Source organism: Sus scrofa, chromosome 18 (genome assembly GCF_054392235.1).
Source record: "Sus scrofa isolate SSC_HxYL_T2T_F1_AM1 chromosome 18, Sscrofa_HxYL_maternal_Yorkshire_Landrace_v2.0, whole genome shotgun sequence".
Lineage (NCBI taxonomy): Eukaryota > Metazoa > Chordata > Mammalia > Artiodactyla > Suidae > Sus > Sus scrofa.
In genome coordinates this window covers 17512128-17530196 of record NC_139400.1, presented here as the reverse complement: position 1 = coordinate 17530196, position 18069 = coordinate 17512128, and the positions used below count along the sequence as shown (strand labels likewise).

The following is an 18069-nucleotide window of genomic DNA, read 5'->3' as shown; positions in this document are numbered from 1 at the left end:
ATCTTCCTAAAAGCAGACATCGTGCAGGAGAAGCTGAACAGAAAAGGGATCAGGCTCCAGAAAAACTGAAATGGGCAGGATCACATTCAGGCATCTAGCATAAGTGTGTTGAGCTCTTACTGTGTTCTGGGCACTCTACGAGGTGTTTGGGTTATGATATTGAACAAACCAGACAAAGATCCCTGCCCTTGTGGGGCTTACCTTCCAGTGATGGGAGACAGACAAGCAATAAACAAAACAAGTAGGTCAGTTATCTGCTATGTCAGGAGGTGTCCTTTGCTGTGAAACAAAGGAAAAATATAGCAGAATAAGTGTGGAGGGAGGAGGTGGGGGACAGAATGTGGCATGAAACCTCACTAGTGGCCCCAGTCAGCATTTACTAAGGATCACTATTCTCAGAGCCCTGAGGGAGAATTCATCTACCAACCTACACATCTCTCCATCCATCCATCCATCCAGTAAGATGTTTTGGATACCTGACACTGTGCTGGGCTTACAGATGCAGAGATGAATAAGACATGGGCTCTACCTGCAAGACATCACAGTGAAAAAAAGACTGAGATGAGAAAAACAATAATTGCACAATAGCACCCTGCCTCTCAGTGTCCCTTCAGGCAGGCTCTCCTCAGGTCCTTCATTGATGAAGCCTTTCATCATCTCGTCTAAAGAGCCTCCTCAATGCCTTTCTGTTCCCTGACCATGTGTTATTCTACCATATGGCTTGTGTCATTCCTGGCAGTGTTATATGCGTCTTTGTGTTCTGTTCTCCCTGCTGGAATGTAAGCCCTGAAAGGAGGTATGTTGTTTTGTTCATTGCCGGATCCTTAGTGCCCAGGATGGGACCTGATACCTAGAAGATGCATAGTAAGGTTTGTTGAATGGATGAATAAAAGAATGATTTGCTGTAAAAGGGGGGCTATGTGAAGTATTGAGCTGCTGACCTTGTATCTCCTAATAAAGTAGTGAGTAGAAAAGGCAATATTAACATAGGATCCCCCAGAAACAGTATACAGGGATATTAAAAACCATGCTAATGTAGTAAGAAAATGGAATATACCAGGTTAAAATTTTTTATTACAAGTTATGAAATATTTCAGACAAACAGAAAATTATGTAATGTATCCATATACACCTTTACCTGGGTTTTTATTACACACACACACACACACACACACACACACACACACACACACTTCCTTGAAAGTTTTACAATGTTTCAGTCCCAAGACTCAAAATAACAATGCTTAGTAACAAATAGCCCCTGGTCACTTGAGAACTACAAAAGTCTTGTCCATCCCTCAAAGAACTACCCCTACCTCCAGCAGTGGTACCCCTGCATACCCCTACCATCGTTCAGCACCTCTGCAACATATGAGCTGTGTACCCTCTAGCATCCTCTCGAGCAAATCTTATCACTGTGTGGGTGATGGATGGAGTGGTATATAGCAGGGAGTGCCATTAGCAGTGAGACAACTAGAACCCTGAATCTTTTGGAACTGGTTTTCACAGTAATTGGAGAATCAGTTTCCTTTGAAGCAGGGAGCCAAGGTAGAGTGTCTTACACACTCCTTTTACAAAGATAGTCTATCCATAGCTTTAGTTACAAATAATTCCCAAACTCTAGTGATCTAAAACACCAATTATGTATTTAATTCACAAGTTTCTAAATTGACAGTGTGGGCTGGGCTTAGCTGAACAGTTCTCCTAGTCTCTAGGAGCTCACTTAGGTATCTGCTGTCAGCTGAGGTTGGCTGAGGGCCAGCTGATTCAGAAGGGCCTCGCTGGATTGGCTGGTCCAGAATGGCATTAGCTGCATCGACTGGTCCAGCCTGGCCTCCAATGGAATAGCTGGTCTCTGTTCCATGGAAATTCCCATCTTCCAATAGACCAGCTTTGGCTGTTCAAGTGGTGGCCTGTTCAGGTGGGGGCTGGGCAGGGTCCTGAGAGGAAGCAGCAGTATGCAGTTACAAGGTCACTTCTGCCACATTCTGTTGCTCAAAATGAGTCATAAGGTCCATCTAGAATGAAGGGCAGCTGGGGAAACAAGGGGTACCCCTTGATAGGAGGAGCTTCAAAGTCACATTTTAAAGAGTGAAGATATAGGGAACAATATAATGCAGTCATTTTTGTAAGGAATCCACCCAGATCCTGACGTCATTTCTCCATTTTTCCTGGATATTTGCTTTTCCTTCTCATGTCACTTTGTAAAATCTGAAAATGTTCCTAATTTCATGACTTTTTGAACACCCCCTACCTTCAGATCCCTGAACCAGGTGTTCTTCGAGATAGGAAACAAACACACAATCAGCGGTGTGACCCACCTTCAAAGTACAGAGGCAAAGAAGGAACTTGAGAACAGCACACCTTGATGGAAGTTTGTTGAGCACCCCAGATCACGAGGCTTGGCATGAGAAAAGAGAGAACAGAGGATGAAGATGGTACAACTCTGTTCTAAAGACATCCACCATCGTTTTCGAATCACTGAGCATCGTTTCTGGTAGCTTGCTCTTCCTCATCCCTACTTAAATACAAAGTCCTGTGGAATTTACTTTTACATGCCTCCCGGAGGCAGCCCTTCTACCACCAACTCAATTCGGTTTGCTTCATCTTTTGCCATGACTACAACACAGCCTTATGGCTGGTCTCCCTGCCTCAATTCCTTCTTCTCTGCCAAATTTGGCTAAGTCTATATTGCCACCAGAATGTCTCCTAACATGGATATTTGGTCATGTCACTTCCCTGTGAAGATTCTTCCATGGGTGGCCCCAGCCTAAAAAAGTACAGATAAAGATCCTTCTATGCCACGCAAGATCATTTTGAACTGTCGTCCTGTCACCCCACCATCTCACGTTTTATGCTTGAGCAAAACTGAACCATTGTTGGAGTTCCTGTTGTGGCACAACATAAACGAATCTGACCAGTAACCATGAGGTTCCATCCCTGGCCTTGTTCAGTGGGTTAAGGATCCGGGATTGCCGTGAGCTGTGGTGTAGGTGATAGACATGGCTCGGATCTCATGTTGCTGTGGCTGTGCCGTGGGCCTGAGGCTGTAGCTCCGATTTGACCCCTAGTCTGGGAACCTCCACATGCTGCAAGTGCGGCCCTAAAAAGCAAAAAACAAACAAAAACCCCAAAACAACAACAACAACAAAAAACCGAACCATTGTTAGTTTCTTGAATACACTAGTCTTTCTCAAATGTTTTTGCCTTACATATGTCCCTTTTCCCTTTTCCCTTTGATAAGAACAATCTCTCTTGCTTGTCTGTCTAAAGATTTTAACCTTCTTTGAGGGCAAGTTATTCTCAAAAAGATTCCTATGTTATGTAGAAGCTGTATATGAAACTCAAGACAGGCTATTGCTGCTGTTTATAATGGCTGCCAAGTTCTAGTCCTACTTCAAGAGTAATTCCTCTCCCATTAGAATCATACTGTATTATATTTGTCTCTTCTCACTATTATTGTTTTTCTTATTATCTGAAACCTCCTTTAAGACAGTGGCCCATTCTTTTCAACTCTTTTTTTTTTTAATCCAGCAGCTGGCATTTAATAAATATTAATCAAATGAATGAAATAAAACTAGAAAGAAGTAGAAAATATTAAGTTCATTTAATGACATTTATGGGGAGTTCCTGTTGTGGCTCAGCAGGTTAAGGACCCACCATTGTTTCTCTGAGGATGTGGGTTTGATCCTTGGCCTCGCTCAGTAGGTTAAGGCTCCAGTGTTGCCACAAGCTGCAGCGTAGGTAGCAGATGTGGCTTGGATCTAGTGTTTCTGTGGCTGTGCACCTGCAGCTCCAATACACCCCCTAGCCTAGGAACTTCCATATACCCTAAAAAAGAAAAAAAAATTACATTGATGAACAGGCAGCAAGTATCACATACTGATCACTAGACTTGACACCAGAATATGTGGTTTTGCTTCTTCATAGTCATTTGATCTTGAGGAAGTCTCATTGCTTTTTTGGGGTGGGGGGGGGGCAGCACACTAATGATATACATGGAAGTTCCCAGGCTAGGGGTCACATCGGAGCTGTAGCTGCCGGCCTACACCACAGCCACAGCAACACCAGATCTGAGTCGGATCTGTGATCTACTCCACAGCTCACAGCAATGCTGGATCCTTAACCCACTGCGAGAGGCCAGGGATCGAACCCACATCCTCATGGATCCTAGTTGGATTTGTTAACCACTGAGCCATGATGGGAACTCCCTCACCCTTTTCTGAAGTCTCAGTTTCCTCATTAGCTGAAGAAGAATAAACCTATCCTTTCTACCTCATAGTGTTGGGAGGGTCAAAGAAGAAAAAGAAATGTGAACATCCAATTATTTAAAAGCAAAACTGAGAATAAGCCCTAATACTTAAGCAGACTAAGGAGTCTGTGATCTTTCTCTACTGTATAGATCCACAGTTTATGGTCCATGACTTGTAAAACCTCTGATGGGTAGTAGCAAGGTGTATGCTTTGAGTATTAATATATATTATATTTTGGGTTTAATACAGTCTTCTAAATTCTGTAGTTTTTTTGTTTTCTTGTTTTGGAATAAGTTATCCTCAAAGAACATTAAAGCATTTATGGTATCATGGAAATAGGCTACAGCGAGTAGACAGGTTTGAGGAGCTGTGGTGGTTATATGAAACATAGTAAGTCCTCTTCCACTTCCTGCCGTGATCCTAAAACTTCAAATTTGGTATGGCATATGGTTCTGAAAAAATAGTGAAACAACTTACTAATCCTGGTATAGTCTAAGAAAATAAGAAGTTCAGGAATTAGTGTGTGTGTGTGTGAGAGAGAGGGAGGGAGGGAGGAAGGGTGGAGGGGGAAGGGGAGAAGGGAGAGGGAAAATGGGGGGAGAAGAAATCCAGAGGTGCATACACCTGTCCTCGAGAGTTAAATTAAGGGCTGGGGGTCCTTATATTCTTTGGCATCTCCTTCCTACCTACTCACCCACTTCTCCAAGTTCAAATCTTTTTAAGCCTTAAGGGGCTTATAGTGGTAACCCATCTTTACGCCCCACTCTCTTCATCTAGTTTCACTTTGGTGGTTTCTATGGTTCTCACTTGTGCACCCCCTCCAATTACATTTCTGTATCCTACATTTATTCCTGAGCCCTTGCCGTTTGCATCACCTCCTTCTTGGACATTTCTGAGTTTCTCCCTCTTTCATCTCTTCAAGACTCCAGGTCTTCTTCCTTCTTCAACCTTTCTGTGAACTGATCATGAATATACTGACGGGTTAAGAGATCCTAGCTGCTCTCTATTAAAGATGATTTTTTTTTTTACCTTTTGAGTTTTTACTGTTTTGTTTTGTTTTGCTTAGAAGAAACAGAGTTATTCATGTTAATGAAAAAGATTCATTAAAAACAGCCAGACCAAGTGAACAGCTTCCTCCACCAGACTCTGCTGCTATGATGAAAGGGTGGAAGGGATGAAGGACTGTCCACTGGGAGGGCTGAGAGGACACCAGGGTGAATACTGATCATTCTTCCAGGCTCTCTCTGGTTTTATTGAAGGGAATCAAATGTTCCTGCTAATTATTGCCAGGGCTTTGGCTGCTGTTCAGACTCAGTGACTAATTCAGGAAAGAAAGGGAATCAGAGGGATGGACAGACTGAGGTCAAAAACATAACCATGGCCAGACAGGTTACAAGCCCAAGAGGAGCCCTGGGGCCCCCAAGACCCTGACAGCCTCTTCATCAGTTACTCATCTGGCATAAATTGAGAGAAATCCAGAGCAGATCATTATACTATAGTGAAATAGTAAAACTTTCAGGGCTTTTCAATTTTTGATGAATTGAAAAATGTCAGGACTTTTCAATTCTTGATGTGTAAAAATCAGGAAAAATCTAAGGACTTCTCAATTCTTGATGCATTCCCATTGTGGCTCAGCGGGTTAAGAACAGGCTCAGTGGGCTTATGGTATCCATGAGGATGTGGGTTTGGTTCCTGGCCTCGCTCAGTGGGTTAAGGATCCAGCATTGTTGTAAACTGCATTATAGATCGCAGATGCAGCTCGGATCTGGTGTTGTTGTGGCTGTGGTGTAGGCTGGCAGCTGCAGCTCCAATTTGACTCCTAGCCTGGAAACTTCCGTATGCCACGAGTTCGGCCCTAAAAAGAAAAAGAAATTCTTGAGTAGAGTATGTGCTAGATAAGAAGGGCAGGGTGGAGCCAGGCAAACCCAGATAGGTGTTTCACATGGGTTTAAGTTCCTGTTAGAATAAAAGCAGTGGGGAGAATCACACCTGTGACTGAGCTGTCCAAGGTGCTGACTCGCCTCTATGTTAAGTGACCCCTGGACATTGATTCTCAGAGATTCTAAGAACTACTTTGAACTCTTGCTACCCTTGACACTATGACCCTACCTCTTTGCTCCTTTAAACTTCTTTTCTGGGCCCTAAAATCACTTTTAACCTGCTTCACCACAAATATGATATTTTGTGATGCATAGAACACACCTTAAATCAACAACTGGAGTGCAAGTTTTTAGTGTTCAGTACCAGATGCTGAGGTCTGTGGTAAAATACAGATATGTAATCATTGTGGGTTGTATTGTAATTTGTTTTATCTGTGTACAGAGGAAAGGAAAAAAAAAACTGATTCGTGAGGACAGGGTGGATTCTTAAAGGAGGAGAGAAGTATTGCAATAGTGGTTCAGACCCAACTGTCTCCAACTTTATTTTCTTCATCAAATTATATCTTCAAATGAAACTTCTATTGTCTTCCCTGATGTCAACCTTAAAGGTTAAGTGTCTCCAGCTCTTCTCTCTTAGGGGCCATTTATGACTAAAATTAACAAGTTTGTCCAAACCTTTTAAAAATATTTTCTAGTCAGTACAACCTACTGATATAATGAGGTATACGTCTTTATAAGGCTTGTTGTAAACTTCTCCTTTTGGGGTCCTAAACTCCCTGTACCACATTTCTTATGCATTTATCCCACCCATCTTCATGTATGTAGACATGAAGCAAGTTTATCTCTATTATTCATTACATGATAGTCATTGGTCCTTTATTTCTCAGCTCTTGCCGTTATGGCCAGGAACTTAGCTTTGAGTTCCCAAACCCTCAAGGGACCTACAGGAGAAACCCAAGGGATTCATGAACTTGGATGGGAAAAATTACATCTTTAACATCGAATTGAAATTTAGGATTTTATTCCATTACAGATACCACCAATGGCATCACACATATGTTTACATCATGTTATAATTGTTGAAGATACAGTAATGCTCATTACTACTTTGAAACTGTAGTAGTTATTACAACTACCATAGACTATAAGACCTTATTACTTACTGTGTTAATAAAGAAGTTTATATGTTGCTCTGTCACCAGTTTGTTTTTTAGAATATCTTGAAAACTAGAGAGCATCATAATCGGCTTTCTTAGTAAATGGTATGTTCTGTTTTATACATTTAAAAGCAGTATCCCTCAAAGGCATCCATAGGCTCACTAGATGACCAAAAAGGGTGAGGAGTCTCTGTTTTACAAACAAAAACTTCTCAAGCTTCTTGGAATTTTATCTTAATACGGCAGCTTAAATATCCCAGAAACCATTTTAACTGCTCTTATCTGAAACTCCAGTTCTATTGTATAGTTTTTAGGGACAGAGTTGAACCCTGCATGTAAGAAACTGAAATGTTATCATTTATACAAAGGAAAGGTGTACCTTCCTGCCCCATTTCAAATGTATATTCTGATGATGATCAGCATTTTACTGACCTTGGTCCTTAGCAGCACACTGGCCAGGTGTCCTCAGGAAATCATTCTTTCTTAACTAAAACTCAGTCTTTCCCGCCACATGGGAGGTTTGTATTGTTTATATTGTAATGCATCACGCTATTAACTTACCTTCATTAAGAGTCACTCTTCTTTTTTACTTTGGCCAGTTGCATAGGTTTATAAGAGTTTCTTGTATCTTTTTCTCAGTGCTTATGTCTTCTCTCCCCATACCAGTTTAGTGTCACCTGTGAGACACACCAGTGTCCTTTTCCCTAAGGAAAAGATGCTGAACAGCACTGGCCAGGCTCATCCTATTATGCTTCTCCACTCAGAGATACTTTTTAAGCACACCGTTCCCTAAGCAGCTTTTTATATATGAATCTCCAGCCCTACATTATTGCTTTGATTCCATCACAATTCATTCAATAGATTAAAAAAAAGACATGGAGAAACTTTTACTAATGAGGAAGAAATTCTGTTCCTCTTTATTCAGATTCCTTCTTTCTCAAAGAGTTTTAACAAATAGACGTGTGTTTTCTTTTGTTTGAACCATGTTGCTTTCCTATTAATAAGGATGCTTAGATTTTATAACCACATATTAAAATGAATACTTTGATAAATGTTATATCTCTGGGAGATGGAGTTGAGACAAATCATCAACAGATGTGGAATTGTGATGTTCAGGAGATTTTTTCGTCCTTAAAAGTTACTCCCAGAGGTTCGGTTCTTCACACATGTATGTACACTCACCTCTGTATGTAGTCTTGCACAGACAGTTCATAATTGCCTTAACTGACTCGGGGTGACCAGCTGGTTTTCATAAAATAGGTGCTACATTTGAATGAAATGGCCCTAAAAATTCTCTTTGGGAGACTCTTCATTCTAAATCCAGGAATCTTGCACTAGTATCCTTTTTAAAGCCTTTTCATGCAGTGCTTTATTGATGTTCTGTTTTCTTCCTGCCTTTCCAGAGCACATCTGGTCTTGGTGAGACGTTCTTACTCGTTCTGCCTCAGGGTACAACCCACCAGCTTGGTGCCTCCTTGCAGTTAAGTCTGGTATTGTTTACACACTTGATGGTCTTGTTGAGTCGTGTATTGAATTTCTCTTCACCATTTTCTTGTTGTAACTGCCATGCCCTTACCCACCCTCTCAGGTTTGCTCTATCCCAGCCTGCACTCCGATTTCTGCTAAGTGACCCATTATCACTAACGTAAGTGTTAGCCTGTTCTATCCATAGTGACTCTAAACAGTTGTGAGGAAAACCTCTTCTTACAAGGGTCACTGAAACAATTGGGCTCGCAGTGGCTCCCATCTTCTTCTTGTAGACTCCCTCAGCCATTTCTTCGGTTCCACCTTGGAGTTCTTATGAATAGAGGATTCATTTTTAGCAAGGCAGTCTTTAGAATCAGTGGCCGTTTATATGAGTATGTTACATATTTTGGCCAGTTTCATTCTTGAATTCCTTCAGAACTCTTGGGTGCAATCCATCTCATTCAGATAACTAACGCATTTATTTTGTAAATTTAGCTTGCGGCATACTTTGCCTATATAATAGCCATATGACCATCCCTTCCCTGCTAACGGAACCTGGATTCTATTTACAGAGGGATAAGGAGGGGAAGGTAGGTTCCTCTGACAGCCCTGGAGGAGGCATGGTGACTAAGATGAGCCAAGCGTGGTCATCTCATTCTGCTTTGACAGATACTCTCTTGGCAGCTTCCATGCATCTAGGGGTGTCTCTGAGACTTTTATAGCTAATCAAAGGAAAGGAGAAGTCTTCTAGAAAATATTTCGATTTCACATAAAAGGCTAGATCCTTGTGAGAGGCAGACCTTTTTTCCCTCTCCCCTCCTTCCATGCTTGGCATGCTAGCATGCAGGCATAATGTCTGCCGTGGCTGTGGCTGTCTTGCAAGCGTGATGCAACAGTCAAGAGAAACAAAATGCTGACCCAGCACCCTCACATTTTTGAACCCCTGCACAACTCCGTAACAGCCTCTTTCCAGAACTCATGTTGTGTAAGATAATTAAACAGCTTCTCATAAGTCAGATTTTCTGTTGCTGGAGGCAAAATGCATTTTAACTAGTTTGGGCTTAAAATATAGTGTTTTGACTACTTTTTCCATCTGGGATTTAGGTTAGGTTCTGGGTTTTAGATGTAGTTATAGGTAAGAATCCAACATTTTAGAGGACATTTGGGAGCAAAACATCATCTAATCCTCCTTGGTGGGAGAAAACAAAAAACAAGAAAACCGACAGTTTGGCAATACTTTGGAGTTCCAAGGAATGATAACAAGGAGAGCGTTAATCACCATGGGTAATTCAGCCCCCAAACAAAAACAAACCACCACTACCACCACCAACAAAACCCCTAAAAAAGTAGGGAAACAATGAGTGGAGCTTCTCTAGGCAGAGAGAAAAGGCTAAAGAAGCAGTAAACCTGGAAGGATGTGATACCTATTGTGGACACTTTCTAGGTAGTGTGCCAGAATAAGAGGCTATTTCAAGGGAGAGAACATGGTGTGGGGGTCTTGACACCATCTAGGGCCAAGGTACCACCCTGGCCCTGGCTGGGCATGTGACGTATGACTCTCTTCTCCTCACTCCTCTACCTGGCATGTGACAGAGTTGGGTGCCATGAGGTCATTTGTATCCACTGTCTCTCTAGGTTTTAAGGTGAGGAAGTCGAGTTGGGAGCAGAAGAATGACCCTATCGGACTGTCAAGTAACTGAGAGAATGTACTGTCCCCCATCAGTATACATGGGGGGTGGGGGTGGGATTGGTTCCAGGATATATTGTATATTGTCTGATCGACATACTTTACCTGATGAAAAAATCAGTTGCTGGAGTTCCTGTCATGGTGCAGTGGTTAACGAATCCGACTAGGAACCATGAGATTGTGGGTTTGATCCCTGGCCTTGTTCAGTGGGTTAAGGATCCGGTGTTGCCATGAGCTGTGGTGCAGGTTGCAGACGCAGCTCAGATCCTGCGTTGCTGTGGCTCTGGTGTAGGCTGGCAGCTACAGCTCCGATTCGACCCCTAGCCTGGGAACCTCCATATGCCGCAGAAGCGGCCCTAGAAATGGCAAAAAGAAAAAAAAGAAAAAAAAAAGAAATTCAGCTGGCAACACTGGAAAATCAGGAGACCACATAAAAATTCATGTTTCTGGCCTCAAAACAAGTAGGCGTTTGAGCAACATCAGGCCCACCTTTCTGCATGCCCCTCGGGTTGGAGCAGGGTGCCCATCATGTGCTTTCTAGTTTGAGACCGCCACCTCCTCTTTATTGTCTGCATGACACCGAGGCCAATCTTTAGTTTTGCATCACTCTTGCAGTGCTTTTTTTTTCTCATAATGGAGACTGTCTCTCTCAAGAGCGGGGAAGCTAAAGAATAGATAGAGTAGGTTGCATGTTTCTTACACCCAGCCCACATCATCATTAAAATTAGCTGCCTACCAGCACCGTAGGCCTTAGAATTTGCAAACCCAGCTACGGCTGTAGTGCAGACCGCAAATGGAGATTTGTCTTTGCGACACTTTCAAACTCGCCCATCTGGGAAAGGGAGAGGTAAGGGGGTTGAGTGTTCCTACAGCAAAGCATCTTGATTGTATGGCAATGGCAGGATTAATTCAGCTTTCCAGACCCCTGGGCCACAAGACAGCTAGTCTGACAAATGCCATCACTAATTACTATGCCACATCAAGAGAGGGAACCCACTCTTTGGTGATCGCAATGAGTGCTTTTCAATAGGTGCCACAAATGAGACGTAATATGCAATCTTCGCCCAGGTGGCAGCAAGAAGACTTTTACTTTGCAGTGGTAGGGGACATTTATTTCTGCCAGGGCCCTTTGCTGGGACTCAAATCACAATTCCAGTGCAAAGGAATAAACGGGACACTGTAGTCATGCCAAATGTACAGACAAGTTGCCCGTAGCCTGATTGTCTCTTGTGCTCCAGGATAAAACACTGGCCCCTCAGCATCTGTGAAACTGCTGGTCTCCCCTTTTGAGTCCCTCACGAGTGTGAAAACTTAATGCAGGTACAGTGTTTTAAAAGACCTGTTAATTAGCCAGACTATTAATTTGTCCACTCAAAGAGCTCCATGGACCAGGGAGGTCTAGGTCATTTTATGATCAGAATGTCAACCTGAGAGGGCATCACGACCCTCGGACATGGGCAGTTGGCCCTCAGGATCAGGCAGCACTCTGTTGGGCATTTAATGCTCGGATGTGAGCATTGTAACTTGGCCGGTGTTCTGCCTGAAGGGCTGGCTGGGGGTCTGGCTTCTGGACATCAGTGAGTAATTGGGACAGCATCTGTGAGTTCCCCACATCCACTGGGCAGAGATGCTTCGAGCAGTTTGAAAATTACAGGAGGTGGGAAGGAAATCACCCACGCTGCATTTTTCCCTCCTAGAGCCACCAACAAATGCTCAGCAGGCAGCTCTAGCCATTCAGAGTGGGCGGCTCTCTGCCCGGCCATCTGGTGAAACCCTGGTGAGGTCAGATCTGTGGCCAAGAGGGACGTTTTTTTGAGCAGACAGAGCAAGGGCTGGGAAGGCAAAAGTGGGCTGGTCCTCCAGGAATAAAGCAGATGCTGAGACCCCATGCCACTGGGTTTTCGAGAACTGGCAGGGCAGAACAACAGAGGAGACAAAGTCATGGTGAAAGTCCCCAGGACTGAAACAGAGTCGCTCATTAATGCTTGGAAAAGAGTGAGCCGTTCTTAATGAGCGTCAGAACATCGTGGCTCATGAACGGGGCTAGCATGATACCCTCGGCGTTTGCCTGTGCGGGGCTAGTAAACAGCTAGGAATTCCTTTAAGGTCTTGACATCAAGAACCAGATTATTTAGAGCAAAATGCATTGTACATCATTCTCTGCCCTGAGTCTACTGCGTACATCTTTTGGCTGGTCAGTTGCCCATGATATCATAGTTCAGTCTCAAAGTACCTCCATGTCTGGCCTCAGAGGACCCTCCACGTCACCCCTTGGCATTGACGGGAGGGTTTTAATTTTCAAAGGAGGGAAACTGAAGGTCAGTGAAGTGACTGGCCAAGGTCAGGCTGATCAATGGGAGACCAGGACTCGCCCCAACTGTGATGGCAGGACTTTTTCCTCTGTACAAGACTGAGTGTTTCCCCAAGGTGAGCTTCTTGAAGTGTCAATAAGATTTTTCCCTCTTTCTCTTTCCTTTCTGTACAAGGATGGGGAAAGGAGATTTCTGTGGAAGTTAGATCTCTTTTAGTGCTTTTTGAATAAAGAGATGCCCAGGGCATAGAGAGGCTCAGCTGTAATCAACCCCCGACGGCCTTTAAAACATAAAGAGGCGCCATGAGCTCCCACTGTGGTTCTGTGGGTTAAGAACCCGACCTGCTATCCGTGAGGCTGTGGGTTTGATCCCTGGCCTCACTCAGTGGGTTAAGGACCCAGTATTGCTGCAAGCTGTGGTGTAGGCTGCAGATGCAGCTCAGATCCGGTATTGGTATGGCTGTGACATAGGCCTCAGGTACAGCTCTGATTAGACCCCTAGTCTGGAAACTTCCATATGCCATGGGTGTGGCTGTGAAAAGGAAAAAAAAAAAAAAAAAAAGAGTCTCCATGAACTGCCTCAACTCATTCTGGGATGTCTACTAATATTTTCTTCACCCATGAATGTATCAAAACCGTTTTTGGGTCTAGCCAGAGTTTTACGTCTTCTAGAGTTAGTAGATTTACACACTGTGTGTGTATGACCCTTGCAACTTCTTTTGATTCATCTTCTGATGAATTTCTTCAAATAAAACTTCCCAAGGTGAGCAACCCCCCCTTTCCTGTCCTAAAATCATTTCTGAGAGACAACCACCTTGGTATATTTGGGGAGTCGTTCTTCTGTGTGGCCTTACTGGACTATGCCCCCTGGAAAAGCAAATACTTCTCCCGCGTAAGACCCCATTAAAAAGCTGGACCAGGGATCCTGAAATATGTATTCTAATGACCAGGCAGGTAATCCAGAGAAAAGTGGGCAGAGTGTACACACAGTGGCACCACAAGAGAGGTGTGACGGGCAACTGGCGTTTGGCACCGGTGCGGGATGCTAAGGCGAGGTGGGGACTGGAGAATAACACACTTTGTCCCTTCCTGGCTTTGGCCCCACGATTCCATGTGAGAATGTAGGCCTGATGTGGCCAGATCTTCCGATGTTTCCAGTGCAAGCTGGAAATCAAGATCTGAAGGTAATGTCTCCTGACATTTGGATGTCATAACTCATTAAAAATTTTTTTCACTTGGTGGACCGAACAAAACACATCTGTGGCCCAGGGATGGTGCCAAGGATCCCCCTGGGGGGACTGGAGCCCTGCTCTCAGAATCCCCAGCCCCCCCACCTCACTTCTCTGATGTGGACACACGGCATTTTTTTCAGTAAAACCCTGGGGGAGCAAGGCTTTGAGAAGCCTCCCTCTTTCCAACCAGATCGTTGCCTTCGAACCCCTGCTATAGAGGTTTGGGGTCCAACATGGCGGTGGGAGTTAAAGATGGAGTCGTGAGGTGTGACCTTGGCAAAGATAAACGATGCTTTCTTCATCTGTAAGATCAGACGGTCAAGCTGAGGCCTCCACTGGAGCTCTGATCTGCCGGAAGGGTATCGGCACTTTTGGATTAAGCCTCCTGGATTCAAGTGCTGCCTCCTTAATAGCTGTACAAATCAGGGTATATTCCTTAACTCTGCATCTCTGTCTTTAGGAAGGGAATGATGACGATCCCTGGACTTGTAAAGATGTTTTGAGTTAGTGGAAACGTATAAAAAGTTCAAGGCACAGTGTGCTAACCAAATGTCATCATGTTTCTGTTTTACACCAAAGATTTGCAGACATAACATCAGACTTTTTTTCCTCGCTGACAACGGAGAGTCCTGGCTGACAGAATGGAATTTGTTGTGGAGAAGAGTCAAGAGAGCTGGGAAGAGGTTTTGGCGTTCAGGCGACACTAGTGCTGTGTGGTGGGGCTCAGGGAGCCGTCGGGGGGTGCTGCGAGAAGAGAGGAGTGGCCCACCCCCTGTGGGTGGGTGCAGGAACCACCGGTGGGCAGATAAGCCTCACAAGAGAGCATTAGGAAATCCTGGACCTGAAGTCTGGGGGTGGGGGCGGGGGTGGGTCACCGTCACAGCTGTGCCCGAGCCACCAGGTCTGTTTCCTCCAACTGCTGAACACAGTCCCACACACGGGTGGCTTCAAGCAGGGGATTGATTCTCCCCCAGGTCTGGAAGCTGGAAGTCCCAAACCAAGGCATTGGCAGGGCTGTGCTCTTTCTCCAGCAGCAGGCGGTGCACGAGGCTCCTGGAGTCACAGCTGCATCACCCCCATCTTTGTTTCTGTTGTCACATGGTCATCTTCTCTTTGTGTCTGTGTGTTCACATGACACTCTCCTATTTGGGCTTGTCTGTCTCTCTGTCTTTTCTTTTTATAAAGCTGTCAGTCATATGCGATTAAAGGCCCACCCCACTCCAACATAACCTCCGCTTACATCTTAATTACATTTACAAAGACCCTGTTTCATATTTCCAAATAAGGTCCCATTCGCAGGAACCAGGGATTAGGATTTCAACCTATCTTCTTCTTCTTTTTTATTTTCTTTTTACAGGTGCACCTGAAGCATATGGAAGTTCCCAGGCTAGGGGGTTGAATCAGAGCTGCAGCTGCTGGCCTAACACCACGGCCACAGCACAGGATCTGAGCTACATCTGCAGCTTGTGGTAACACCGTATCCTTAACCCACTGAGCGAGGCCAGGGATTGAACCCGCGTTGTCACAGACACAATGTCAGGTCCTTAACCTACTGAGCCGCAACGGGAACTCCTCAGTGTATCTTTTTCAAGGACATAATTCAGCCCACAGCAGTGACCTGGGCATATCATGTAACCCTCAGAATGTCTCTTTCTTCTTTTGTCAAACAGAGACACATCCGCCTCAGCCATCTCCCAGGGCTGTTTGGAAGATCGAATGTGATCATGCTGGGGAAACCTTTCAGTAAAGCATAAGCACCTTGTAACTGTTCGGTATCTTCTCACCCTGGAAGGGATGAGATAAGGTGAGAGATGATGATTGTTGAGCACGTGCAGTCCTCTGGAGCTATCACAAAAATCAAAGCTTGTAGTATTTATTATTAATGACCTGCGTGCTGGATCCCTGGAGGCCCGGGAGCCCGCCGATGGAAACCTTTGCCGCTTGTCTCATTTTTACTTCTGATCACCCCCCTCCAGTTCCTGCACACACGAAAGCATGTCCATGAATTCTGGCCCAAGAGGACACTGACTGTACCGTTTCCCCCTCCTCCCCCACCACCTGGCTCCCCAACCAAAAAACCATTCAAGGATCTTGATAAATTTATCTCAAGGTATTTGCTTTTCAGATCTCTGACTTGGTTGCCTGTTACCCAGAGGCCTTTATTTCCCTGTGTTTAAGACCTATTTGCTGCTGAGGACTTAACATACTGCACGTCTGTATGAACTTCGAGGTCATTTGTTTTGGAGGCAGAAGGAGGGCCCAGATTTCTTGGCATTTCAACCCCTCCATCCTCTTGATGTATGTTCCTGGACTCCCTCAGGTTCCACTGCTCTTTTTTCTTTTTCTTTCTTTCTTTTTGCTTTATAAGGCCACACCTGCAGCATATGGAAGTTCCCAGGCTAGGGGTCGAATCAGAGCTATTGCTGCCAGCCTACACCACAGCCACAGCAACGCCAGATCCTTAACCCACGGAGCGAGGCCAGGAATTGAACCCAGCTCCTCATGGATACTAGTTGACTTCATTTCTGCTGAGCCACAACGGGAGCTCCCCCCACTGCTTTTCTTTTTCTTCTTTTTTTCTTTTTTGGATTTCATGGCATTGAAGTTTATTTTTTAAACTCATTTTAATTTTGTTCAGGGTTCTTCTGGCTACATTTGTTTATTTATTAAATGAGTTTTATTGTTTCCATTACAGCTGGTTTACAGTGTTCTTTCAATTTTCTATTGTACAGCAAGGTGACCCAGTCACACATACATACATACATTCTTTTTCTCACATTATCCTCCGTCACTGCTTTTCTTTCTTTCTTTTATTTACTTATTTATTTTTTATGTTTTATTTTTTGCTTTTTCGGGCTGCACCTGAGGCATATGGAAGTTCCCAGGCTAGGGGGCTAATTGGAGCTACAGCTGCTGGCCTATGTCAAGCCACAGAAACTTGGGATCCGAGCCACGTCTGCAACCTACACGACAGCTCACGGCAATTCCGGATCCTTAACCCACTGAGTGAGGCCAGGGATCGAACCCGAAACCCCATGGTTCCTAGTCGGATTCCTTTCTGCTGCACCACTCCCCATCACTGCTTTTCTTTGTCTCTTCCCTCTCCGTATTTTCTCCCCATTTCTCTCATTTCACCTTCTCCCCCTTTTTTCTCTTCTGCCTCTTTTCCAAGATGAACACAGATTCTCTATGCTTCTCCCACCCCCTTCCTGCTCCTTATTGGATTGGATGAGATCCTGGGCTAACCTCTGCTTTATTTTTATTCTAGAAACCTCTCAGGTTGTCTAGCCCATAATATACTCTGCTACTCTCCTGTGATGATTTATAATCTATTTTCTGGACCTTAAAACAATTCAATCACCTTGCCCCTGAATGGGGGTGGCTGATGCAGAGTGGAACCCTAAGGACTTCACCAGTGGGGCTGCTCCTTTGTGGACAGCTGCTTCTTTATGTCCCTTTTTGGTTTGGGTTTTTGTTGGGGGGGGAGTCTCTGTTGCTGTGATTCTGGGCTTCACCCCCAGGAAGGGCGGGGAAGAGCAGGGCAAAGGCTTCCAGCTATGTGGAGATGGTACCACCCCTTGACCCAGCCCCGTGGCCAGGGAAAGAGAAGGAGGCAGACACTCTGGCGAGTTGTGTCCTTGCAAGGTTGAGCTTCTTTTATGAGCCAGTTATTTATAAGGGGATGGGAAGTTTCTCCGTTCATTCATCCGGCCTTTACTTTGTGAGCTCCTCTTAGGGACCAGGCATCGTGTCGAGGGCTAGGAGTGTCATGTTAGGTAAAGCCAGCTCTTAACAGCAGAAGGCCCGAGTGGTCAATACACAGATAGCTGCAGAAGCCATGTGTAATGGCAGGCTGTGCTGGGCACCTGCACCCTAACCTGACCTCCCATGGTGGGAGGTTGAGGGATGGGAGGAAGCCTCTCCCATGAGGCAGTGACCTTGAATGGAGACCTGAAGGATGAGCAGGGCTTAACTGAGGGAAGACGTTGGATGAGACAGAGCGAGGGGCAGAGAGGATGGGGCTCTGGGCAGAGGAAACTGTTCATAGAAAGTCCTTCAGGGCAGGTAGACCTTGGAGCTTC

At 44.7% G+C, this 18069-nt stretch overlaps 1 protein-coding gene across 11 annotated transcripts in view; it reads left to right on the top strand.

Annotated features, from left to right (window-relative positions):
* The window catches only part of TMEM178B (transmembrane protein 178B), a 507816-nt gene that overhangs the window by 303269 nt on the left and 186478 nt on the right, over positions 1 to 18069 (top strand). Inside the window, exon 3 of one of the 11 annotated variants that reach the window (XM_085005277.1) lies at positions 2261 to 3155. The exons of the other annotated variants lie outside the window; for them this stretch is intronic. Within the exon in view, the coding sequence (XP_084861403.1) occupies positions 2261 to 2268 (8 nt within the window). The 3' untranslated portion in view covers positions 2269 to 3155. Of the gene's footprint in view, positions 1 to 2260; positions 3156 to 18069 lie in introns of those variants that run through there. 11 annotated transcript variants of the gene reach the window in all.